The sequence below is a fragment of the Phalangium opilio genome, unplaced genomic scaffold, assembly GCF_054372755.1.
Source record: "Phalangium opilio isolate 3A_F unplaced genomic scaffold, DU_Popi_V2 ptg000011l_1, whole genome shotgun sequence".
NCBI classification, from domain to species: Eukaryota; Metazoa; Arthropoda; class Arachnida; order Opiliones; family Phalangiidae; genus Phalangium; species Phalangium opilio.
The window spans coordinates 10,252,244-10,276,593 of NW_028324147.1; the positions used below are offsets into that span (position 1 = coordinate 10,252,244).

Genomic DNA, 24,350 nt, shown 5'->3' on the forward strand with positions numbered 1-24,350 from the left:
CGTAAGACTTGAGAACGACTAGAAATGCCATCCCATGTTTAGGAATATAGTGGTTCAGTAAAACACGCTCGGTAAAATGTGAAGAATCCGTTATATTATCACGGTTAGAGGCGAGAGAAAGCAAAATTTCCACACGCTTTATTTCATGTAAAAATACAATGGAACGCTATTGATGGAGAGATGAAAGACTAAAAGGGAAGCACTATTTCAGTGACTAAGCTCGCGAGTAGTAATGACTCGATGCCTGTCCGCTCGGCACGGTTCGGCTTGACCTTAAAAAAGGTCGCTCGCTAATAGGTAAATATATAAAGTAGGAGGAGCTAATTGAAAAATAAAACAAATCGTCACGAGTGACGTTTCTAGTCTGGAGAAATGACGCTCGTGCTCAGAATCGTAAGATCATGGAAAGAATGCGCGTGAGGAAATTTTTTTTCATGCTATAAGATAGTGTGAAAAAAAATTTCCTCACGCACATTCTATGTCCATGGCTTAACAATAAATCACCAGACTTACGTCATGTGCAAAATCGCGCGCAACTGTGATGACGATTTCTTATTTTTCACCAAGTTCAGCAAGACCAATTAAACGAGCGGCCAAAGTGTCGGCTCGAACTCGGCTCGCTCATCAAGAGCCCGAGCTGGCTCGAGCTCATGAACAGTCCTACACGTTGGGTAGAGGAATTTGGGTTAATAACTTGCTAAGATAATAAATACCATTAATATTGTAATTATATCTAATAGTAATTGCTAATTACTACAATAGACAGTAAATTATTTTAGTCGAATAATGAAATAAGATGGTTCATGAATAAAGAATAAGTTCATTGTTAAAATGTTATAGATATACTAACAGTCAGTGTAAAATTAGGAGTAAAAACTAGAGACGAACTTTTTTTATAATAACTACAATTAGAGTTTCTCCTTCCAGATTAGTTTCCTAGGCGCAAATAAACCTGTACAAGAGGCATTCCGACTTTCAGCAATCCTGTGTACTAGTACATAATTGTATAAAACATCTGTTGTTGGTCTGTAGAACTTTAGTAAACAGCCAAAGCCATAGTCAAAGGCGGCTCGTACTGACTTTCCAGGTCGTTTTTAAACATAATCTAGAAGTAGTTGTATATATTTGGTATAATTAAATTATTATTAACATATTTCAAATTTAAATAGCTAAAGCATTCCCATCGTTCAAGCTGGATTTTAAAACACCACAGCCATAAAGAGGTACGAGCAACACATTTAATTCTTGCCACAACAAATGTTGTGTGTAGAGATGTGAGCCGATAATTTACGGTCCGTAAATTACTGGTAATTCACCAAATACCGCGTAAATTACCGATTCATATCTTACCGTAATTTTAAAATGGAAGTTTACCGGTAAATTACGTAAATTACAGCGGTAATAAGCCTGTGAAAATATAAAATAAAAATAAAAATAAATTACGGTAATTTTTGTTATTCCAAAATTTTAATCGGTAATTTACCGGGTAAATTACCATTTTTAAAAATCACGGTAATTTCACATCTCTACTTTTGTGTTTCGTTTTAGTAAACCAAATTTATAATGCCGTCGAAGATGAGATCATACAGCGTCGAAAGTGAACCTGGACCCACAGAACCTTCGAGGGACGTTTACAAAATGGGGGAATCTCAAGTTTGTAGTGTAGAAAATGCTATTCCTACCTCCTCGACAAGGTCAATCAACGTGCCTTTGCTAATTTTGTCGTTGGCGTTTTCGCAATATTTCACCTTCCAATCAGCGTTCATTTTATCTTCGTTCTATCCACATTACGTGAGTTATAAAATTTATTGCTATTTAAATTAATATGTAATTTCAAATTGGGAAGTTTTCTTTCGATGTTGATTACTATATTGAATGGCAAAAATAAATTAATAAAATCATTCTTATGGACAAAGACTAGAAAAATTAGAAAAGTGAGCAAATAGGAATGACTTAAGGGCCAAACGTTGCCTACGCTATATAGCGTAGGCAACGGGCCAAATAATGAAAATATTCAGTTGAAAGACGTAATTATAAAACATAGTTTTTTCATCAAAATATTTTATCATTACATTTTGCATTATTTTCGAAAGGGGGCACAGTCTTCATTTTAAATACTCCGTTCTATAAATAGGGGTAGGACTAAGTATATTAATAAAAACTGTCAGACAAAGACAAGAAAAGTAAGAGATACGTTTATGAATTAATTGCCTGAAAGTACAGATATTAAAATTTTCACTTTTGAAGACATGAATGTATAACATTAATTTGAAAAAAATTCGTATCTTAGTTTTTTTTATCTTAGTTTTTTTCACCAAAATATCTTTAATAAAAATATTTTATTATGAAGTATCTGCATCGCTTTAAAAACATTACGCATATGCATTTTACTTTCTATTAAAAATTAACAGTTTGGTTTGAGTATTTGGCTCTATAAGGAGAATAAAATATACAGAAAATCGTTGATAGCTGAAAATTTTAAGTTTTCGAAGTTTCAAACATGAACGTGTTGTATAGCTCCCAAAAGATCACTATCAAGGGACAGATCTTTTCGACTCTAATGACTATATCACACTCAAACGGGCTATATAATTTTCCGCTTCGCATTATTTTCAATATTAAAATATCAAAATTTAAATTCATCTAGTTTAATTTTTCAGGTATCCGAGTATTTGAAAGTCTTAAAAGCACATGTTAGTCGAAAATAAACGCTGGTATCAAAATATTCTTTTAAATGCCATTTTTTTCTAGAACTATTATTGAGAGCAGAATACTTCTTTAAATAATGTTGAAAAATATTTTCGGCATATGAAATTTTGGTAAAAAAAAAAAATAAGATAATTTTTTTAAAATATTTAATGTTTTATAATCATGTCTTCAAAAGTGAAAATTTGAATTCATAGACAATTAATTCAAAGACTTATCTCTTACTTTTTCTCATCTTTGTCTGCAAAGACAAGTTTTTATTAATATCTGTTACTTCAGTCATAATATTAATTAAAGTTGTTTAGAAACTAGCGTTTTAAACGTTAGGAGAGAAAAGCAGGCGCTCCTTTTAAGTCTTGGGGCTTTGCGTGCCCATTATTTAAAGTGTCAATCCTGACTGGTTGACATGACAATCAACGCCCAGTTCAACTCTAATAGCTTTCCCTTCGTTTTCACAGTGGAAACTTATCCTAGATCGCTAACCTACTTCAATTAACCTTGATCGCTAACCTAGTGCAGTTACCCTTGATCGTTAACCTAGTTCAATTACCCTCGATCGTTAACCTAGTTCAATTACCCTCGATCGTTAACCTAGTTCAATTACCCTCGATCGCTAACCTAGTTCAATTACCCTCGATCGCAAACCTAGTTCAATTACCCTCGATCGCTAACCTAGTTCAATTACCCTCGATCGCTAACCTAGTTCAATTACCCTCGATCGCTAACATAGTTCAATTAAAGTCGATCGCAAACCTAGTTCAATTACCCTCGATCGCTAACCTATAGTTCAATTACCCTCGATCGCTAACCTATAGTTCAATTACCCGTGATCGTTAACTTAGTTCAATTACCTAAAATTTAACTACCTTGGCTCTACTGGCTACAGCTACAATTTAAAAAAAATTGCTCATTGCCTGATATAGCTGCTTTTCACACATGGAGAATTGATACCATTCACGCAGGGAAGAAAAGACGCCTGGAGGACAAAAAGCAGATTTTTTTGCCCTCCTACCTCCAGGTAAATAGCCCTTTCTCCTAGTGAAATTGTTATTTTGGTATGAATCTTCTAAGCATCTACAGCATAATAGCAATTATTTTTTAAAAATTCCAAGACGTCACATCAGTCACATCACTTTTAACATTTTATCGTAGAAATTAGTTGTTCTGTATTCTACCAAAAGTTTATTAAGGGCCAGCTATTCTATATTTTCCCCACCATGAATTTCATAGGGAGGGCCAAACCAACGGCAGAGTGGGCCGGGCCCACCTGGACCCCCCTCTGGTGATGGCCCTGCTAAAATCGCTAACCTAGCTTAATTACCTTTATATATAGTATAATTGACTATAAAGTCGCTATATTCGCGGTAAAACGACTACCTAACCCATACCACAGTTTCAGGGTAAACAACGCAATTCAGAGTATGTAATTAAAACTATGAAAAACAATACTTAAGCTTAATTGTTTTTAATGAAACTTGAAAAGGCACCAATTTAGTGCTCAACCTTTCATTTAAAACCGGTTTCAGAATTATAGAGCATATAGTCTTCAAAAAATACTCGAGAAACTTTGGCTATCACAGCAAACATTTCCCATGTTATTCCTAAGGGAAAGTTTTCCTTTTCTTTTTTTTTTTTTTTGCCAAATTGACTGAATACTTTTATGCAAATGAAAACCACCCTTAGAAACTTTATTTTCTATTAGAAAAACTATTGCAAGTATCTCTTCGAAATTTTAACCACATATTAAGGTCCCGGATTGTAGAGCAGTGGAATAAACATAATACGAAAAATGTTACATCTACCGCTCTCTTAGAATTTAACTTAAGTGGACAAGCAACACTTCACTATTTTGTGGTTTTTAAAAATGTATAGTTTGGCAACCCTGTTATTGCACCACGTTTCGGTTATCCGTTTCGTCACTTTCACGGTTAAGGCTACGTCTGTGATTCTCTCTATCGTCTCAGCTGAGTATGCGTTCGTTGCTTCGTTTTGCATCTTTTTGTAGTGGAAATTCAAATAATTGAACGTAATGCCAAAGTGCGTTTCTTTTTGGAAAGGTGGAAATGCGTGTTGCATTCCGGCTTTCAAATAGTAACGGTTACCAGACGAAATGCGTTCAGTGCACAAACGACATACATTGGTTTTGTATGTTTATTCGCACTGAACGTCTGGCAGCCTGGCTCTATCAAAGCCCTATTATTCATTATTTTCTCGGGGAAAATGGGGCGAGGAAATCTTCGCAATATGTGGAACGGAGTATTCCTTTTTGCTTTTCTTTTTATAATCGCGTACCTGAAGTGAAAATATATATAGCAGAATTTTTGAAAGGGTTTGTATTAAAGAATTACCAAGTTAGAAAAACATTCGACATGATATACAGTTACCGCTGGCCTACCATTGTAGTTTTTGGAAGAAAAATTAGATTTTAGGTATACACATGAAGAAATAAAATATATTTAATTCACGTTACAATTTTTTTAGTTATCCCAATATTTGATCTCATATACTCTGAGAAATATAATAAAAAGTTGTACTTTCTACATGACCTCCAACCGTTGCCTAGGTTAATCAAGGCCTGTGCGCGGGAGCTTCGAAGGGGGCGACTTTTAAGAAACGAGACTTCTTATTTTCTCTCTATTTTACCGGGAGATGGCATTGATAGCTGGACCGAAACGCGCGCGAAAATGACCATTTAAAATTCCAAGCTCGAGAAAATGAACATTTCAAATACTTTAAGTCCAGAATAGCGCTCTCCTCGGCAACTTAAATTGCCAAACAGAAAATAAAAATCGGCGGCGTGCACAGGCCTTGATTAACGTAGGCAACGCTCCAACAATACTTCCTTTATGAACGGCCCGTAGTATTTGAGATAGGCTCTCTATCTCGAAACCACAGCAAGCATCTTAAGTTAAAACATCCCTCTCCGAACTCCGTAGAGAGGGCACGAGCCTTCTTCAAATACATAGGTTCCGTTCTAATAAACGTACTAATTTTCAAACTCCTTTCAATAGTGTCAATCAAGAGGTTTGTCAGGTGTTGTCATTGGGATTATCATGGGTGTGACGCAAGGTATTGCTATATTCGCCGTTTATGGACAAGTTTGGATGGTGAGTTAATTTTAGCGTATTTTTTGTAGTATCTACCCACATAAGAAACGAATGGGGTTTACCACGCAGCTCTCACAAAATTGTTCGTTGATAGTTTTAAACACAAGGTGGTAGTTAGGGTATGATCCGAAGTTCACGAGTTTTACCAGAAGTTAATGACTTCTTATCCTGGGAAGTATTGGACACTAAGGCTTTATATAGTATCCATCTCTGCTAGTCAAAATTGCCTATGGCAATCGTAAAAGGGGGTCGAAAGATTCCTCCCCACAAGAAAAACGATCTAGTCTACTGAAAAAAATCCCACACCGAGAGGCTGTGGCTCTCAAACTGTGGGGCGTGTTCAAAACATCTTCACCGCCAATCGTTGAAAAGCCGTCTGTCTAGAACTCTCTGAAAATCCATTATAATCCCTTGGGCCTAGGACCCCACGCTAGTTTGAACGGATTTTCTAGCAAACAGCTGTTCTTGTCACCGTTTCTGATTCGTTACCTCAAACCACAGGACACACCTTAAAGTTTCGTTACTTGCCCGCTGCTGGCGCGCATATCAGCCTGCCAACTCAAAATGAGAGAAGCGCCGTAGGTGGCGCGGTGATCGGACCTAATAAGAAGTTGGCTAACAGAGATGGTTCCGGATATGGTTAGAGTCCAATACTTCTCAGGATAAGAATTCATAAACTTCTGGTTTTACCCTGGGTAGAATAATAAGACGAAAGCTTTATGAGTCAAAATTGGCTATGGTATTCGTAAAAGGTTTGGTACAAAACGTTTCTTTCTCTAAAATTCTACAGCGGGAGCACTTGGCTGTTCAATAGCCCCCTGGCCATTACCTTCCCTAGGAGGTTTATAGTTTGAAAGTAAACCGTTGTTTTAGCGTCCACCACACTCTACTATCACCCCATCTTCAGACTTTTCAGCGATGTGCAGATTATAGAACTGTTAATTGTAAACCTGTCATGGATCCTTCTTTAATCGTTAACTAAAATCGCAAACCCAAAAAGACTCGTTTCCAACTAAATGAGGGCTCCAGCTAAAAACCGGAAGAGTGCCGTAGCTTGGATGAGGAAAGTTTGATTCTGGGGTAGCATACTTTGTAGCACTTACAAAATAGCTCCTTCCTATATATAGACATTAAATGGAGCCACTAAACCCTTAAGGCGCCATGAACGTCTTGTTCGATGGTCTTTTTACACGTGATTTTGCAACGTAAAAGATAATTTGCTCGAATTAGGGGACTGTACTCAATGATTCCAAACCACGAAGAGCAGTCTGGCATTTCAAACAGCTACATACGGTCCCCAACTATGCTACCATAGAACTGAAACTTTCATCCTCCAAAGATCAGATAGTGTGATGAAAAGCAGTAAACAATCTGAGAAACATGTAGTTTCGAATATGCTTCGAGTCATAAACTATCCAGGATATATATCGTTAACTTCTGCTATGATTCATGTTCTAATATCCCATTAATCCGGGTTTATTTTTTAGATGAATGTTGTTTCTCCGAAACGCCAACTTGTAGGAGGACTTGTAATAACAGGATTAAGTTCTGTCGCATTCGGGTAAGTTATAAAAATCAACCATAAACATAAGAGTATATAACTAAATTTACGTTACAATTTGTACCACAACGTTAGGCTAATTCACAATTTAAATTTCCGATACATTAACTTGAAATAGTGCTAGATCGGTATCAGTAATTCCAGAAGTCCAGAAGTCCATCACACCCTCAAACCCTCTTCAGCCTTTAAAAACAGCCAGACACCGGCACGCTAGTTCCACAACGCAAATTCTCGAATCTGAGCAGGCCGAGAGAAAACAAACAGTGCCAGAGAGGCGTTGGTCAAAAATTAATGCTTCGGGTCTAATGGCCTTGAGGCCACTTAATTAATTAAAAGGCTAACCATTTAAATTGTCCTATGTCCAGAATTTTAATTAAAGTGCTTGGGCTCTACTGGCCATATGTCCGGTTAAAAAAAACCCTTGCTTCTCAGCCTGCCTCTTAGCGAGCTGTGCGATAGTGGCGATACCAAGAGAACAAATATTTCCCTGAAGAAGCATTTCGTTTCAGCTTTCGAATTTCGCGGACTTAAAAGAGCATGGGGAGGGGTGTCTGAGATGTTGAAAAAATGGCAGTCTAGCACCTAGCGATAAGAAGAAAAAAACTTTTCTCTTTTACTTAAGATCATGGAATTTTATGAAGTACTAGCAGCAAAAGGACCCGGCGTTGCTCGTCGGAACATTTTCCAGGCGGCCATTTTAAAAGATGGCGCAAAATTAAGTCCCAATATTGCGTAAAGCAGAAGTTTATGACTTCTTATCCTGAGAAGTATTGGACTCTAACCATATCCGGAACCATCTCTGTTAGCCAACTTCTTATTAGGTCAGATCACCGCGCCACCTACGGCGCTTCTCTCATTTTGAGTTGGCAGGCTGATATGCGCGCCAGCAGCGGGCAAGTAACGAAACTTTAAGGTGTGTCCTGTGGTTTGAGGTAACGAATCAGAAACGGTGACAAGAACAGCTGTTTGCTAGAAAATCCGTTCAAACTAGCGTGGGGTCCTAGGTCCAAGGGATTATAATGGATTTTCAGAGAGTTCTAGACAGACGGCTTTTCAACGATTGGCGGCGAAGATGTTTTGAACACGCCCCACAGTTTGAGAGCCACAGCCTCTCGGTGTGGGATTTTTTTTTTCAGTAGACTAGATCGTTTTTCTTGTGGGGAGGAATCTTTCGACCCCCTTTTACGATTGCCATAGGCAATTTTGACTAGCAGAGATGGATACTATATAAAGCCTTAGTGTCCAATACTTCCCAGGATAAGAAGTCATTAACTTCTGCGTAAAGCTATTCTGTACGATATAGGGAACCAGCATGGACTAAGCAATACTGAAGGACCGATGGCAGCCCATAGAGCCCCATACTAAACGACTAAACATCCAACGTTAAGCTTACTTCCCCCTTTTCAGGCCCAAAATGGACGGGGGGTTATAAAAATACTGAGTCAAATCCCGGAAAAAACTAGCGCCATCTAGACAAAGTAAGACGTTAGCTGCTTCCCTCTCTAGAACGTTGATTCCCCCATGTGCCCCCCACTATCCGGTTTGCTACTATCTGCCGCTAGAAGGCGCATTAACAAGTATTTTTCAACTTTCTCCCTCTGCCATTCGTCCTTCAGTATTGCTTTGTCCATGGAACCAGTGTACTAAATTTTAGTTGAATAGGCCTTTTCGAAAATGTTTCGGAGCCCGGGGATTCTTGTTTATAAGTTCCTGCGCACGCGCATAACAGCCGGATAAACGTCACTGATACGACAGCGGGCGCCATCTGCCACTGGATTATTCGGAAATAGTTTGGTTTAGCTTTTTTAAAACCGTTATAAACGTATTGCTAGATAATATTTACACTATATTTTACGAAATTAGGTATAAATAATAACTAACTTAAATTGGGAGCTCGAAAGGACAAAATTCTATTATGACAGATCTTAGACAGAAAGAGGCCAAATTTTATGTAGTATTACGCAATGCAAACTTGCAAAGCGACTGCGTGAGTAAATTTGGTTTGATTGGCTGCTGCTAGAACTGAGCTGACTTCCTTTTTTTTCGGAAAGGCTTATTGGCTGAAAGGCGGGAACGTTATTCCATAAAGAAGTTATTTAATTTTTTTGAAACTCCAAAAGCCTTTCTATAGGATATAGGAAACCAGTGTGCTAAATTGATAGGAAATCGATTGAAAGCACTGATGTTATACCATAAAGGTTTTTACCATTGCGACATTTTTTAAAATGGTGGTGAATTGGAAAATACCTTTGTTTTTGCAGTTTGGGCTGGGCGTTGATTATCAGTCAGTCAGTCAATCAGATCTTACAATTTTAATAAGGGGTTTGCGTATACCACTTTTTGGGTATCGAACCGGTTACCGAATACCATTTATTCTCGCTAAATTAATTTTAAAAAAATTACATATCTACGCTTTTTCAAATAATCGTAATCACAGAAATCAAGTAATTCGTCCAGTAATCAACGGAATTCACATAAAAATTCAGAAATTAGAAATCATAAGATGTTAAAAATTTTGCGAATGACTAGTCCCTCGGCTGCATAGTACCGAAGTTATTCCATCGATATATATCGGTATCGGCACCGATACTCGGGGTTTCCCGATAGTATCGGATCGGTTGGTTTAATATGATACTAAACCGATACTCGTTTAAAATACGTTATATGGCGCTACATGACATTTTTAGGTCTTTCAGTAATGTATTGATGGTGATATCTTATTTCTATGAGTATCAATGGTGATGATTTCTCATAATAAAAAGAACCTGATTTTAGTTTATCTTATGACTAAGTTTATTAGAAGTTTAAGGATAAAAGGGCCTCTCAGCATATACTAGTTTAAAAAGACAAGCCGTGATATTATTTTGAAAATACCTCTAAACATAGTACTTAGTAGTATAATCCACGAAATTAGTCCTTAAATTATTTCCTAGTATTTTTAATACATCTGTAAATGGCACTGTCCACCTAAAAATATCGGTATCGGTTGAAGTATCGTTTTTTTGGATCATAGTGAGTAAATATCGGTATCGAACGGTATCGGTTCATGTTCGCATCGGTATCGATCGGCATTGGGTTAAGCTTGGTATCGGCCATCTCTAATTAGGAAGGTTATTTTACAGTTCTGGCCGCCACTTCCAAGCTTGGCAGCGTTTTTGATTGTAAATGGGTTTTAGATGGATGTTGATAAAGACATAGTTTAAAGGGAGGGTGAAGTAGAAAATCAAGTGATTTTTTTAACAATTCTTCTACTAGTTACAAGACCAGTCTGCATAGTGAAACATTCAGGAAATACTTCCGAATGATTTTAAAATTCAAATTACGTTCAGATTTTAAGGATAATTTTAAATAAGGACCTCCGACCAATCGCGTAACGCCCTGCCTTTTTATTAACAAAATTCTCGTGGCACGTTCCTTGTCGAATGAAATTTACCATGAGATTTCATAAAATTTGCACGCGAAGTGACAATCGTGGCGCGAGACATGGAGCGTGCCACGAGAATTTTGTTAATAAAAAGGCAGGGCGTCGGTCGGAGGTCCTTATTTAAAATTATCTTTAAAATCTGAACCTAAATTGAATTTTAAAATCATTCGGAAGTATTTCCTGAATGTTTCACTATGCAGACTGGTCTTCTAATTAGTAGAAGAATCGATAAAAAAATCACTTGATTTACTATTTCACCCTCCCTTTAAACGATTGTAAAAGTAACTAGTTTTAGTCTTTTCTGACTATTCTGAATTTGTTTAAATTTATCAGTTTGACAGATTCAATCTCGAACAATACCACTTTCATAGTTGTCGCTCTTCTCTTGAAAACGATTCAAGGACTTGGAATTGTTGCAGTCGATATTGCCGTCTTTGTAATCGCTAACATTGAAACTCCAATGAAATATCTTTCTAGGGCTATGGTGAGTATCGTCAGAAGTATACAGGGTGATTCAGAGATGTATGCGTTCCTTGTAACAGTATACAGGGTGTATCTGAAATAGACGTAGGAGCGGAAGTATTTGGGGTCCTGGGGCCAATATAAGGCGAAACTGTGGTATGACATTTTGTCGTACGCCAACCCATTTGGAAGTTACTTGAACCTCACACTTGCTAGTTTGCATAAATCACAGCATGTTGACTTCGTCTAAAACAGTAGGAATTAAGTTCAAGATAGGATGATTATTGCAAATTAGTGTTTGCCAGCTAAAACAAAAAAAGCCTCATAGCCATAGAGTCAATTTTTAAGGAGTAGAATGTTGTACAGTTGGTGACTCATAACGAACATCATTGTAAAACACCTTGTTACGATTAGTTTGTTGAAACAACTGACCGATACTAACGGGAAACTAACAGCGATAAGTAGCGCAACGTAATAAGAAACACCGACATTTTGCTTCATTCTTCAAACAATCGAAAGGTTGCTAAAGCGTTCATTTTGGTTTGTGTACAAGACTAAATATCCGGCGACGTCTTGTTTCCATTAGATTAGCAAATTTATTTTTTACATGCTTGAAAACACTTTGAACCTTTAAAAGAAGAACCTTTTTTACCGTTTTTATTGGCAATTTTCATAGAATAATTCTAAGGAGTAAGAATGTACATTTCCTTATGGGTACATTACATTGCATCTCGCATTGCACGTAGGTCTCCTGTCGTTCTCAACGCTACCAGATTGCTACCAGTTAATAAACGTCATTAGTCTAAAGTTTTAGGGTGGTCTGCAAATCACTATAAAACGTTCGCATGCTACGATACTTCAATCATTTCCCTCACAGTTTCTTGTTCAACCATCCGTATTTGTTTTGACTATGGCTAGGTATTAGGTTTCTTCATTATTTGTTGATTTTTATAAGGATTAAATTTTACAAATTATGCATTTTACTGCTCAGTTTTAACAGGCGTTGCCCAACATCCCATCCCAAACATTCGCCCACTAACATTTATTCACGAATACCGATTTCGATAAGTTGCAACATTAAACTAAATGCTACCTTTCGATTGTTTGAAGAATGAAGCAAAATGTCGGTGTTCCTTATTAGTTTGCGCTACTTATCGCTGTCAGTTTCCCGTTAGTATCGGTCAGTTGTTACCTCTCCGAGTGACGTATGTCACGGAGAGGTTCTAATTTCGACGTGTCTGTGTGTGTGTGTGTGTGTGGGTGTGTGTGTGTGTCTGTCTGTTGTTATACCCACGTGACCGCGTTCGCAGTTTGCAAATCGGAGCAAACGTGTTCTCAATTTCCGGAAATTTCGAAAATTGTATTACACTTACAGGCTATTACTCCATTGCCTGTCTAACATCACCAGCCTCTGGTCTTTGTCCATCCCACATGGACACCAGTCTGTACACACTGGCTTCTAATCACAATCGTCTGCTGCTCTTTGTCCATCCCACATGGACACCAGTCTGTACACACTGGCTTCTAATCCCCACCCTCTTGTGGTCTTTGTCCATCCCACATGGACACCAGTCTGTACACACTGGCTTCTAATCACCACCGTCATCTGCTCTTTGTCCATCCCACATAGACACCAGTCTGTACACCTGGCTTCTAACACCACCATCTTCTGTTCTTTGTTTTTGTCCATCCCACATGGACACCAGTCTGTACACCTGGCTTCTAACACCACCATCTTCTGGTCTTTGTTTTTGTCCATCCCACATGGACACCAGTCTGTACACCTGGCTTCTAACACCACCATCTTCTGGTCTTTGTTTTTGTCCATCCCACATGGACACCAGTCTGTACACCTGGCTTCTAACACCACCATCTTCTGGTCTTTGTTTTTGTCCATCCCACATGGACACCAGTCTGTACACCTGGCTTCTACTCCATCATCATCGTTAAGGTTAAGACATACGCGGCGATCGGCCAGGGTTACGAGAAACGTCCGGCCTCCCTAAGGTGGGGCTTCCACCAAAGGTTCACGCAATTGCGCTGTTCTTATCCATAGCTGCGATTCGACACCCTTATATACTACCTATTTGAGTAAGGCGACGCAACCGGCGTATGCTTCATTTCAAACGCCAATATTAGTCAAGTCTCTCAAGAATGTTTAATTATTCTTTTTCAAAACGATGCAACGCTCAATAAGGCGAACAACTATCGAAGAAAATATTTAATATTAATTATATTTATTTTAATATTTAAGATAATCATGTCTCTAAACTCAAAATTAATACGGAAAGGGTAAAACAGTAGTCTATGTGTTTGTCTATATGTGTCCGTCCGTTGTTACACTAGTGCGCTGCGTTAGAAGTTCGTTTTTGTTTTGATGTGTAAAGAAATCCTTCAGAACCTTAATATTCCCGTTTTCCATAATATAAAATGAATATGTGGAAATATTTTTCGTAATTATGATGCATTTAGTACTTTTGTAGCTTTAAAGCTCTATTTCATTTTGATATTCCAAAGATTTTTTTTAATATTATTATTTAAAATGGATGTTTATATATTACTTAAGCTGTACTACATCTGTTTATAGCATAATCCTTCCTAAAGTGAATACAAGCGCAACGCTACAATGTTGGTCAAATGAACTGTTATTTGTTAATAGGCCTAGTGAACCAAAAAGTAAACGCTTGGGTTTGGTTTTCGTTTCTGTAATGCAGAGACATTAACGGTTCAGAGTGAGCCGAAAGTTAAATACACTATTAAATAATTAGGCCCATGGTGGAAATCTGGGCCGCGTTCAGCAGAGCCCAGCGCTGTTAGCAGTGTCCTACATAACGGGATTTTGTTTTTGAATTTTGACGTCACGGTGCTTAGCGCTGAGCTAGCGCGGTCTTCAAAGAAAATAGTCCGCTTTTTGGATAACGTGACGTAAAACGTGTAGTTCTCAGCTTGGCGAAAAAACCATGGATGAATCAATACAAATAGCTCTATGGGACTATAGCTATTTAATTGGCGTGAAACCAGTTGATCACGCGAGAATTTTAAGAGATATGTTAGTTTCTAATTTTAATTATAAAAGTTGTTATCTATCTCTATAAATATGTTATCATACAATTTTTGTTAAGCCTTGGTACCTTGCACGCTTTATTGCGCTAGCGTCATTTATAAAACGCCGATGACCGGAGAAAAGCTATGACGACAGAGCTCACCGGTAAACATTTCCAAAATCCGCTGTCTTTTTTGGTGAGCTCTGCTGAACGCAGCCCAGACCAGTGAAAGGTCTGATCGTAATCGGATAATAGCTTCGTGTTTTCATGCTTTTCATGGTACGCATTTACTTTCAGTGTGTGTAGCCACAAATAAGCTTTGGTGTTATGTAACGTTAACAGTCATGTTGACAAACTAAGAAAATCGTTGAGGTGAAACGAGAGGATAGTGTTTATATGGCAACCCTGTTGTGAATATGGCTTTGAACATAGAGGGCATACAGTTGAGGAGTAGAAAATTGGGCCTTTACAAACACGTAAAGGTAGTATCCCTCCAAAGTTTTATCTCTTCATTTCCCGTTTCTCCCCCATCGGATGATTTTAATGTGTACAAGTATATCATTATTGGATGTAAAATGTCGTCTGATTTACAGTATATTTGCTATGCTTTGTATACTGCTTTAATATTTCATAAATTTTAACTTAAGAAACATTTCCATATCTGGGTAAATAAGTTTGTAAGTAGTCGTCTTGACTCGGAGAGGTAATATTTTGGTTTTCCCAACTTGTTTCAACACACTAAATCGTAACATGTTGTTTAACATTGATGTTCTTTATGATTCACCAACTGTACAACTTTCTACACCTTAAAAATTGACTATAAACTATTGCGCATATACAGACCTTGCTCTATGGCTATGAGGCTTTTTTGTTTTAGCTGGCAAACACTAATTTGCAATAATCATCCTATCTTGAACTTAATTCCTACTGTTTTAATCGAAGTCAACATGCTGTGATTTATGCAAACTAGCAAGTGTGAGGTTCAAGTAACTTCCAAATGGGTTGGCGTACGACAAAATGTCATACCACAGTTTCGCCTTATATTGGCCCCAGGAACCCAAATACTTTCGCTCCTACGTCCATTTCAGATACACCCTGTATTCTTCGCTTAGTGTGGAAATCCCTTCATAGACAAAGCTTAGATTATTATTAGTATTGTTATTAATTTGGAGTCAAAAATTCCTGAGCAGTTTTGGTCTAAATCAAACCGTTACAGAGTTACGAGCCCTTAAACTCCGAGGCGTAAAATCTTGGTTTAAGACCCGCTTGTTTAATACTGTTGCTACTTTTGAAAAGATAACGAATTGTAAAGCAATTTTAGTTTAACGAAATTCAGGTTTTCTGAAGAATTCACGATATTTAACAATGCCTCTCACTACCGTTCTCAAGCAAGCTTTGCTTTAACGAGTCGTCTGAAGAGGGTATTAAACAAGAGGTAAAGAAAAGTTTAAAATGAGATATCATCGGTGATTTCCAAATTAAGAAATTCTTAACAAATTCTCATTTTTGCCTCCAAGCCTCTGCTGATAGGCACACACTCTTCAGACGAAGCTTAAAAAGTACTTCAATACATCATAATTTGTTCAAGTCGAGAAGCGATTTTGTGAGGGCGAAATTCAGAGGCCGAGCGTGCAACGTTTACTTTCAATATAAATACATAGTTTCAGGAATCTTTTTTATTTTGGTGTAGCAAAAAATTAAATTAAGAAAAGTCTTCAACGTCATATTAAAGAAGTTACTCAAAATGAGCACCGTTAGCGTTGATGAATGCCCGAGCCCGACGTCTAAGAGATCCTTGAACACTGTTTTCTTTCCATGAATGAAGCCCATTTTTCCAGAAAGGACATAATAAAACTACACATTTTGCACTACTGAACTGCAGAAAAACCTTAATCTAACACGAGAGGAAAGTCATCAGCACTAGTTTTCCATAAACGTCTGGGTCGGGCTTCTTGGCAGCCACCTTGTTGGTCCGTTTATGCTTTCAGCACGTCTAGCTGGTGTAGCATATTTAGAATTTTTTTCGACAGGGTCTACCTTTACTAAATTGGAAAATGTCCCTTTGGCTATCCGAGCACGAGTGTGGATCCTGCAGGATGGTGCTCCTGCGCACTACAGTCGTGCGGTTCGGCACTTTCTTAAAGAACAATAACCAGGAAGATGTATAGGACGTGCTGGACCAGTGCTGTGGTCTCCCCGTTCTCCATTGGATATTTTCTTGTGGGGAACCATGAAAGCCATGGTTTATTTTTTACCCGTGGCAACCAGAGACGTTCTTTGGTAGCACATTCAACATGCTGGGGCGTACATTTGAGCCAATGCGGAAATGCTTAAGGGTTATCAACTTTCTTTTTGACGTCGACCTCAAGCATGCATCAACGCTGAAAAGGTGCTCATTTTGAGCAACTTCTTTAGTATGATGTTGAAGACCCTTTTTTAAATTAAATTCTTTTGTTACACCGAAATTAAGAAATTTTCTAAAATTTTGGTTTTTTTTTTGATTGAAAGTAAAGGTTGCACGATCGGCCTCTTAATATCATCCTCATAAAATCGCATCTCGACTTGAACAAATTATGATGTATTAAAGTACTTTTTAAGCTTCGTCTGAAGAGGTTTGGAGGCAAAAATGAGAATTTGTAAGAACTTCTTAATTTGGAAATCACCGATCGCATCTCAATTTAAACTTTTCTTCACCTCTTGTTTAATACTCTCTTCAGACGGCACGTAAAAACTAAAGCTTGTTAGAGAAAGGTAGTAAGAGGCATGGTTTGATATCGTAAATTTAGTTAAACTAAAATCACTTTACAGTTCGTTTTCTTTTCAAAAATAACAACACTATTAAACAAGCTATGTTTTATTAAACAATATTTTACGCTTCGACTGAAGCCCAAATGGGCCCGAAGTTTAAGGGTTCGTAACTCTGTAACGGTTCGGTGTAGACCAAAACCGCTCGGAGATTTTGACTCCAAATTTTGCAAAGAATCTACTGTTACAAGTATATGCATACATCTCTGAATTATAACATAACGTCTCGGTTTCCCCCCACCTTTGCATGTTCTTGCCACTATATGAACGTAGCAGTAGAGCTTTCACTCCACGGGCAGTTTTAGCTACGTCATTTTAAAAAATATATTTTTTTTTTTTTGGTCTGTTTAACTACTGGCCGAACTGTTTTTGGTCATTTGATTGGGTAGGTTTTTTTCTTCGAAGTGTAAAAATAGAGAGAGTGACTGCATAGTCTTCGCGAACTCAAAATTATATTAAAATTGAAGACTTTTTTAGAATTTTATTCACTAATACGAAGGAAACGCAATGTACGTTCATTTTCAAAAACTCTCGAACTCTTAAAACGATTAAATAAACCCCTAGTTTTGCTTTTTCAAATGAAGAAGACTCGTTTAATTATTATAGGGTGTTTTGGAAGCACTTCTTTCCGTGTCAATTGCCTTGGCGGCTCCACTTGGAGGTTTATTATATGAGGTATGAATTAAACGGTAAAGACCGCAAACGCAAGATCACATCAGTTGCGCAGTCATGCGACCACTTTGAAAAATCTTTCGGTTACGTTTAGGAGCAAGGGTTTTATTTGCCTTTCCTAGTTTCTGGAGGACTTTGTCTATTGGATTCTTTATTAATGGCGTTTTACATAGAAAACAAAGGTAGGTTCGTTTCTAATGTCAAAATGAAATAGAAATAACACAAAGTGAGACACTAGGAATATTGTGTTGCCAATATGTAGGAAATTTCCCATAATTAATAAATAATTATAATATAATATAATTGCAAGCGACACTTTGAAATAAATTCGGTGATTTTGGCATTGGAAAAAAAAAACCAAAAAAAAACCAAGCATATTTTGATAATTTTAGAGCTATATAGCGTTTTGGTGCATTACTATATATTGTCAAAGCCATGCGGAGTGATATTCCATATTAAACTAAGTATTAGCGACAGAGGTAAAAAGGAATAACGTATTTTTCGCCGTCCCGTCAGAACGTCATCAAAACGTAGTTTAAGTGAGCCAATAAGATAATTTAAAATTTTCGTTACGTGTTGGAGGGAGGGGCTCTATACTGCGCTGTGAGTCGGACTAAAGTAATTTAGGGATGGACCGATATATCGGCCGATTTATCGGCCTATCTTTTTCTTATCGGTATCGGCCAATATCGGCTTCATGTAAACCGATATTTCCGGGAAAAACTTGACAAGATACTAATTGAAACACATCACTCAAATTTATTCCCGCAATTTAACATTTCCCTTTAAAAATGCAAGGTTTTCCACAATCTCAGTTTTATGCCGTTATTCACGACTATCCCATATCTCCCGCAAACAATCGAAGTCGACACTGACGCTCTCTGATGTGTTTGGTGTCACTAATTTACACTTTGAACTTTTCACTTGTGGTCCATAAGTTTGCTTATAACGCTATTTCATGTTGAACTAGGAAAGGACTGCATTTTTACTAAAAGCCAAGCAAGGATTTAACTTAGACCATACCAGAAGTTTATGACTTCTTATCCTGAGAAGTATTGGACTCTAACCATATCCGGAACCATCTCTGTTAGCCAACTTCTTATTAGGTCCGATCACCGCGCCACCTACGGCGCTTCTCTCATTTTGAGTTGGCAGGCTGATATGCGCGCCAGCAGCGGGCAAGTAACGAAACTTTAAGGTGTGTCCTGTGGTTTGAGGTAACGAATCAGAAACGGTGACAAGAACAGCTGTTTGCTAGATAATCCGTTCAAACTAGCGTGGGGTCCTAGGCCCAAGGGATTATAATGGATTTTCAGAGAGTTCTAGACAGACGGCTTTTCAACGATTGGCGGTGAAGATGTTTTGAACACGCCCCACAGTTTGAGAGCCACAGCCTCTCGGTGTGGGATTTTTTTTCAGTAGACTAGATCGTTTTTCTTGTGGGGAGGAATCTTTCGACCCCCTTTTACGATTGCCATAGGCAATTTTGACTAGCAGAGATGGATACTATATAAAGCCTTAGTGTCCAATACTTCCCAGGATAAGAAGTCATTAACTTCTGACCATACCATTTTTTAAGGAAGGGGGTTAAGGCTAAAATATGTATGGGTACCACATTAAACGAAAGAGATGTGACACATATCTCTAATAAAACCAAGTAAAAACGTAAATGGTCCTAAATAATGCTGATTCTACTCTTGGAAACGATATTCATGGAGAAATATTATTTTTTATGGGCCGATAATATCGGCTACGAATTTCCAATATATCGGCTGTACCCATATCGGTGCATCCCAAAAGTAAATACTAAGCGTTCTCCATTCCTGCTTCTAAAATTGCATCTATCCCTGCTATTATAAATGTCAGATTTTGAAATTTTTGAAATTCCCATTAAATTCGGTGCTTTTTTCACAAAAATATTCTTCACTGGAATTTTTCATCAAATTGATAAATGCTTTATTTTTAGAACACAAAGAAGGCTTTACCGTGTGTGCTCTTCTTTCGCACACATTTTCCGTTAAAATGTTGACATATTTGTATCATTTTACCGTTTTTGGAGCTCTCATTGGTTTCTTTGGAGGAATGATTGAACCTCACTTGAGAAAAGTAAATACGTTTCATAAAGCAATAAATATTTTTAATTGTCATTATCAAACCAAGTAGCACAGTGCGACCTAGAATTACAAGTTACGAAATATTTGTTTCGTGAACGATTGTATACCATTGGGTCGAATCCCATTGGATCGAATGTCTTGTTCGACCGAATCCTCTTGGTCCTTATAATCATGAACTTTCCTTTAATTTCTGGTTTTTTTTTCAAATTGTGGCTTTTTTAAGTTAGTATTTATTCGTATGATCAGAGCTAATGGTTTCATTTGTAATGGGTATATATTAGTACAAAAATAATGAACAATATTATAACGTTACATCGGAAGTGAATATAAAATGTAATATATCATTTGGAAAGTCAATGATGATAAACTTCAGTATTTTGGAAAAGGCGTAACATTTTAGATTTTTTTTATAAAATATTACTAACCTTACCTTTGGAAAAGGCATATTAATTTGGATAGTCAATGAAGATAAACTTCATTATTTTGGAAAAGGCGTAACATTTTAGTTTCTCTTATTATGAAATATTACTAACCTAACCTAATCTTTGGAAAAGGCATATTAATTTGGAAAGTCGATGAAGATAAATTTCAATATTTTGGAAAAGGCGTAACATTTTAGTTTTTTATAAATTATTACTAACCTAACCTAATCTTTGGAAAAGGCATATTAATTTGGAAAGTCAATGAAGATAAACTTCAATATTTTGGAAAAGGCGTAACATTTTAGTTTTATATAAAATATTACTAACCAAACCTAATCTTTGGAAAAGGCATATTAATTCGAAGAGTTAAATGAAGAAAAACTTCAATATTTTGGAAAAGGCCTAACATTTTAATTTTTTATAAAATATTACTAACCTAACCTAATCTTTGGAAAGGCATATTAATTTGGATATTCAATGAAGATAAACTTCAATAATTTGGAAAAGGCGTAACATTTTAGTTTTTCTTATGAAATATTACTAACTTAACTCTAACCCAACCTTACCTTTAAGAGAACTCCCTCCCAAATGCTGACGGCGCTCGATGCTGCTTAACTTTTTCGATCATCCAACTCACTCTATTCATCACGCTACTGGAGCTCGGCAACTTAAGGAAAACGCTATGATTCTATATGTGTAAACCCATCCCATTCAGTCGAAAGCTCTTCCATATAAATATTCTCATTGAGCAGAAAATCGCTCTTTTGGGCTATAAATTGTTTTTAATTTGGCTACAATTGTACAAATCTGAATTCGGTCCAACGGGATTCTATCTAATAGGAGTATACCTCGTGAACTTCTGTTATTATACGCTAAACACAATTAAAAATGTTCCGCGTGTATCGTTTAAGCAAAAAGAGAAAATAATCAAAATTTTGTTCAAAATCTGTAGTTTGGTTTAACTCCAGCTTATATAGGTACGGTGATTTTAATTACAAATGGAATTCAAGCGGCAACCTATCCAGTATGGGGAATTATATCAGATAAAACGGTCAGTTTTTCTTTCTTTTGAAATCCATTATCGGCGTACATAAATTCAAAGATGTTTTAATGCACAGAAAAAGTACAACGCTATACTATTTCTTGGATATGCATTCATATTCTCGGGCCTCATATTCTTTGGGCCATTGCCTGGAATTCCAGCCAGTTGGTTGTAAGTTTGACTTCATTTTATAGTGGTAATACAACCGCAGGTCTGATACTCACTAATACGCTCAGTTTTAGTTGAATAAGTGACTAGTTAATATAAAAATAGTAAGCAAAAATGACTAAATGGGACCAAATTAAGCTATTAAAAGGCCAGGTCGAAAAAAGTGTTTTCAGAGAGCACCCATTTTCATAATTATTTTCCAAAATTAAAGATATTTTAAAGGTCTGTGTCGTAATTGAGCCCATTCTATGGGCTTAGATGCTTCCATTCAAAGAAAGGGTCACCTCATAAAAGGTGTAGGGCGAACTTGAATTAAATCATTTTGGAGCACAGCACAGAATACAAATACCTTAAGTCTCTAAATGAACACATTTTCCAACTTTGTACAATATAATTGAAAAATTTATATAAATAGTAAAAATTATGACAGACATCGTCTAATTGTTGATACAAATACACCTAAGCCATTTTCAAAACAATTATAAAATTTAGGTTCCATTTTTACCTCTCCGAATCTTCTGATCTTTATCTATCCCACATAAACACAAATCTGTAACATTGGCTTCTACTCCATTATTATAATTGTTAGGGTTACGAGAAACCTTTAGCCTCCCATGGCGGTTTTTCCACACTGCTTAAAGCAGTTGCACTGATCTTACCCTTATGGTAATCTTGTTTCTGAACTCAAAGTTAATACCCTAAGAGTAATAAAGTCGTCTAACTGTGTCCGTTGTTGCACTAGTACATCGCGATAGCAGTTTTTAGAATAAATTCAACTCTATTTATGAACCTATACCCACCAAAACTATATAGTAATTCATAATTATAAAAGGCACTAGCTTGTCATCAAACAGAAAAAAATGCATGTTCAGGGAAAATAAATGGGGAGATAATAGAGATGGGCCGATACCGATCCCATATCGGTATCGGTACTGATATTTGACTTTAACCGATATATCGGTATCGGTTAAAAATGAACCGATATTTCTACCCGATATTTTTTTAGGAAAGTTATCGGTTCATTTTCAACAAATACCGATATAGTTTAAAATCAAATATCGGTACCGATACCGATATGGGATCGGTATCGGCCCATATTATAGCATCTATTTTCTTATTGATATCGGTTAATATATCGGTATCGGTTTAATATCGGTTTATTCGAAGGACCGGGTAAAATATCGGTATCGGTACGTATCGGTTTATTCGAAGGATCGGGTAAAATATCGGTTTCCCAAGTATCGAATGATATCGGTATCCCAAGTATCGAATGATATCGGTATCGGTTAAAACTGGTATCGGCCCAGCTTTAGGAGATAATATTCCACTTGACTCGGCTAGGTAAAATATGTGCATAGAAAAAGAGTAATAAAAAAGTGAGATAGTAGAGAGCTCGTAGGCGAAGTGTATTTCACGTTACCTTTGAGCGAAGAAAAAAAGTGACCGTTCCGCCATAAGCTAGAGGAATCGTGTATGTATATGTATTCTTTGAAGCCACAGCCAAACAATTTTTATCAAAGCGGTAATCAGGCAACCATAGAAGCTAATGAAAAAGCGAGGCTAAGTTTCCTAAACATTATCGACCGAAGAGCCCCATTGTCTGTTATTTCTGTCAATCTTTGATATGGGTATAGTAACAAGCCTGTTAAACTGTTACTTATTTCTATTTAAGTCAGCTACCAGTTGTTTTAGTATCATTGGCGTTGTGTGGTACCGGACTCTCTGCCATATCTATTTCAATCTTCCTCCTGGGAAAAATAGAACTTCTGTAAGTGTTATTAGATTTATTTCTAAAAAGTCATATTTTTAATTTGCATCGTGGCATGACTGCCTTTCAGAAAAATATGTCCATCAGAAAACGTAGCAGCCGCAGTCATTTCGGCAGCGTACATTGGATTCAGTGACGTTGGGTGAGTTTAAAATCACACCAAGAATTGACACATCTAATTTATGCAACACATTCATCTTAGTTTTAAATTTGTTTAACTGTCTAACAAATAAATTCCACTGAAAGCTTTAAAGTAAAGTTCAATTACCAAATGGTCAAAAGTTGACGTACTTTTGACGAAGATTGAAGACATTATTAATATTAAAAACCTATGTACCAAATTTTACATTCAAAAGATAACTAGTTTTTCAATAAGGTTCAAATTAGATTATTTAAATATAGACTAAGTTGCATAAAACAATTCAAATGACGTGCGAAATCATTAGAAAGTGATTGCACAGTTTGTTGAAAAAGATGTTCGTCGTGGCTAGCTAATGTTTTCCATGCAAGAGAGCACGTGAGGTCACTTTAGGTTAAAAACTCCAGTATAAGCTTGCCACTTTAGTTGCCCACAAATGGATGTTTGTCAAAATACATATTTTTACATGCAGAATATCTCTTCCATGTTTTTTTTTTCAAAATAGTAGTCAAGTTACATTTGACGTTAAGAAAGAACCAGTGCATGCTCCAATTACTTTTAATGAATTTTTAATTGTCTTTAATAGAATAACGTTGGGTGATATGCTCGGTGGATCATTCATTGACTTCCTCGGTTATCGGAATGGATCGGCTCTTTGGGCATTAATTGTAATTTTAGGTGTTATTATACAGGCTTTGTTTTGTATTATCAACAACAAAGCCTAAAAATATGCTAGTTTTTGTTCGGCATCTTATGTCGCGTGAATTTTTGTTTGGCTATGAACTTTAGAAATTTTGTAGTGGCAAAATGTTATGTTATCTGAATTTGAGCATTCTAGTCGTAGATCAGTGGGAAATACGCTTGTCGGAAAGGTGAAATACTAAGTAACAAACATACAGTACAGCGACCAAAACCC

General features: G+C 36.8%; 1 protein-coding gene across 1 annotated transcript; it reads left to right on the plus strand.

Moving 5' to 3' along the window:
- The first annotated feature begins 1,630 nt into the window (after positions 1 to 1,630).
- LOC149712071 (MFS-type transporter SLC18B1-like) lies at positions 1,631 to 24,321 on the plus strand. Its single transcript, XM_089856015.1, has 12 exons — positions 1,631 to 1,791; positions 5,718 to 5,813; positions 7,301 to 7,374; positions 11,132 to 11,282; positions 17,716 to 17,784; positions 17,876 to 17,963; positions 19,748 to 19,887; positions 21,270 to 21,368; positions 21,436 to 21,530; positions 23,200 to 23,295; positions 23,366 to 23,437; positions 24,021 to 24,321. The coding sequence occupies exons 1-12, from the start codon at positions 1,639 to 1,641 to the stop codon at positions 24,157 to 24,159; spliced, it is 1,272 nt and encodes a 423-aa protein (XP_089712141.1). The 5' UTR covers positions 1,631 to 1,638; the 3' UTR covers positions 24,160 to 24,321.
- Positions 24,322 to 24,350: the final 29 nt, after the last annotated feature.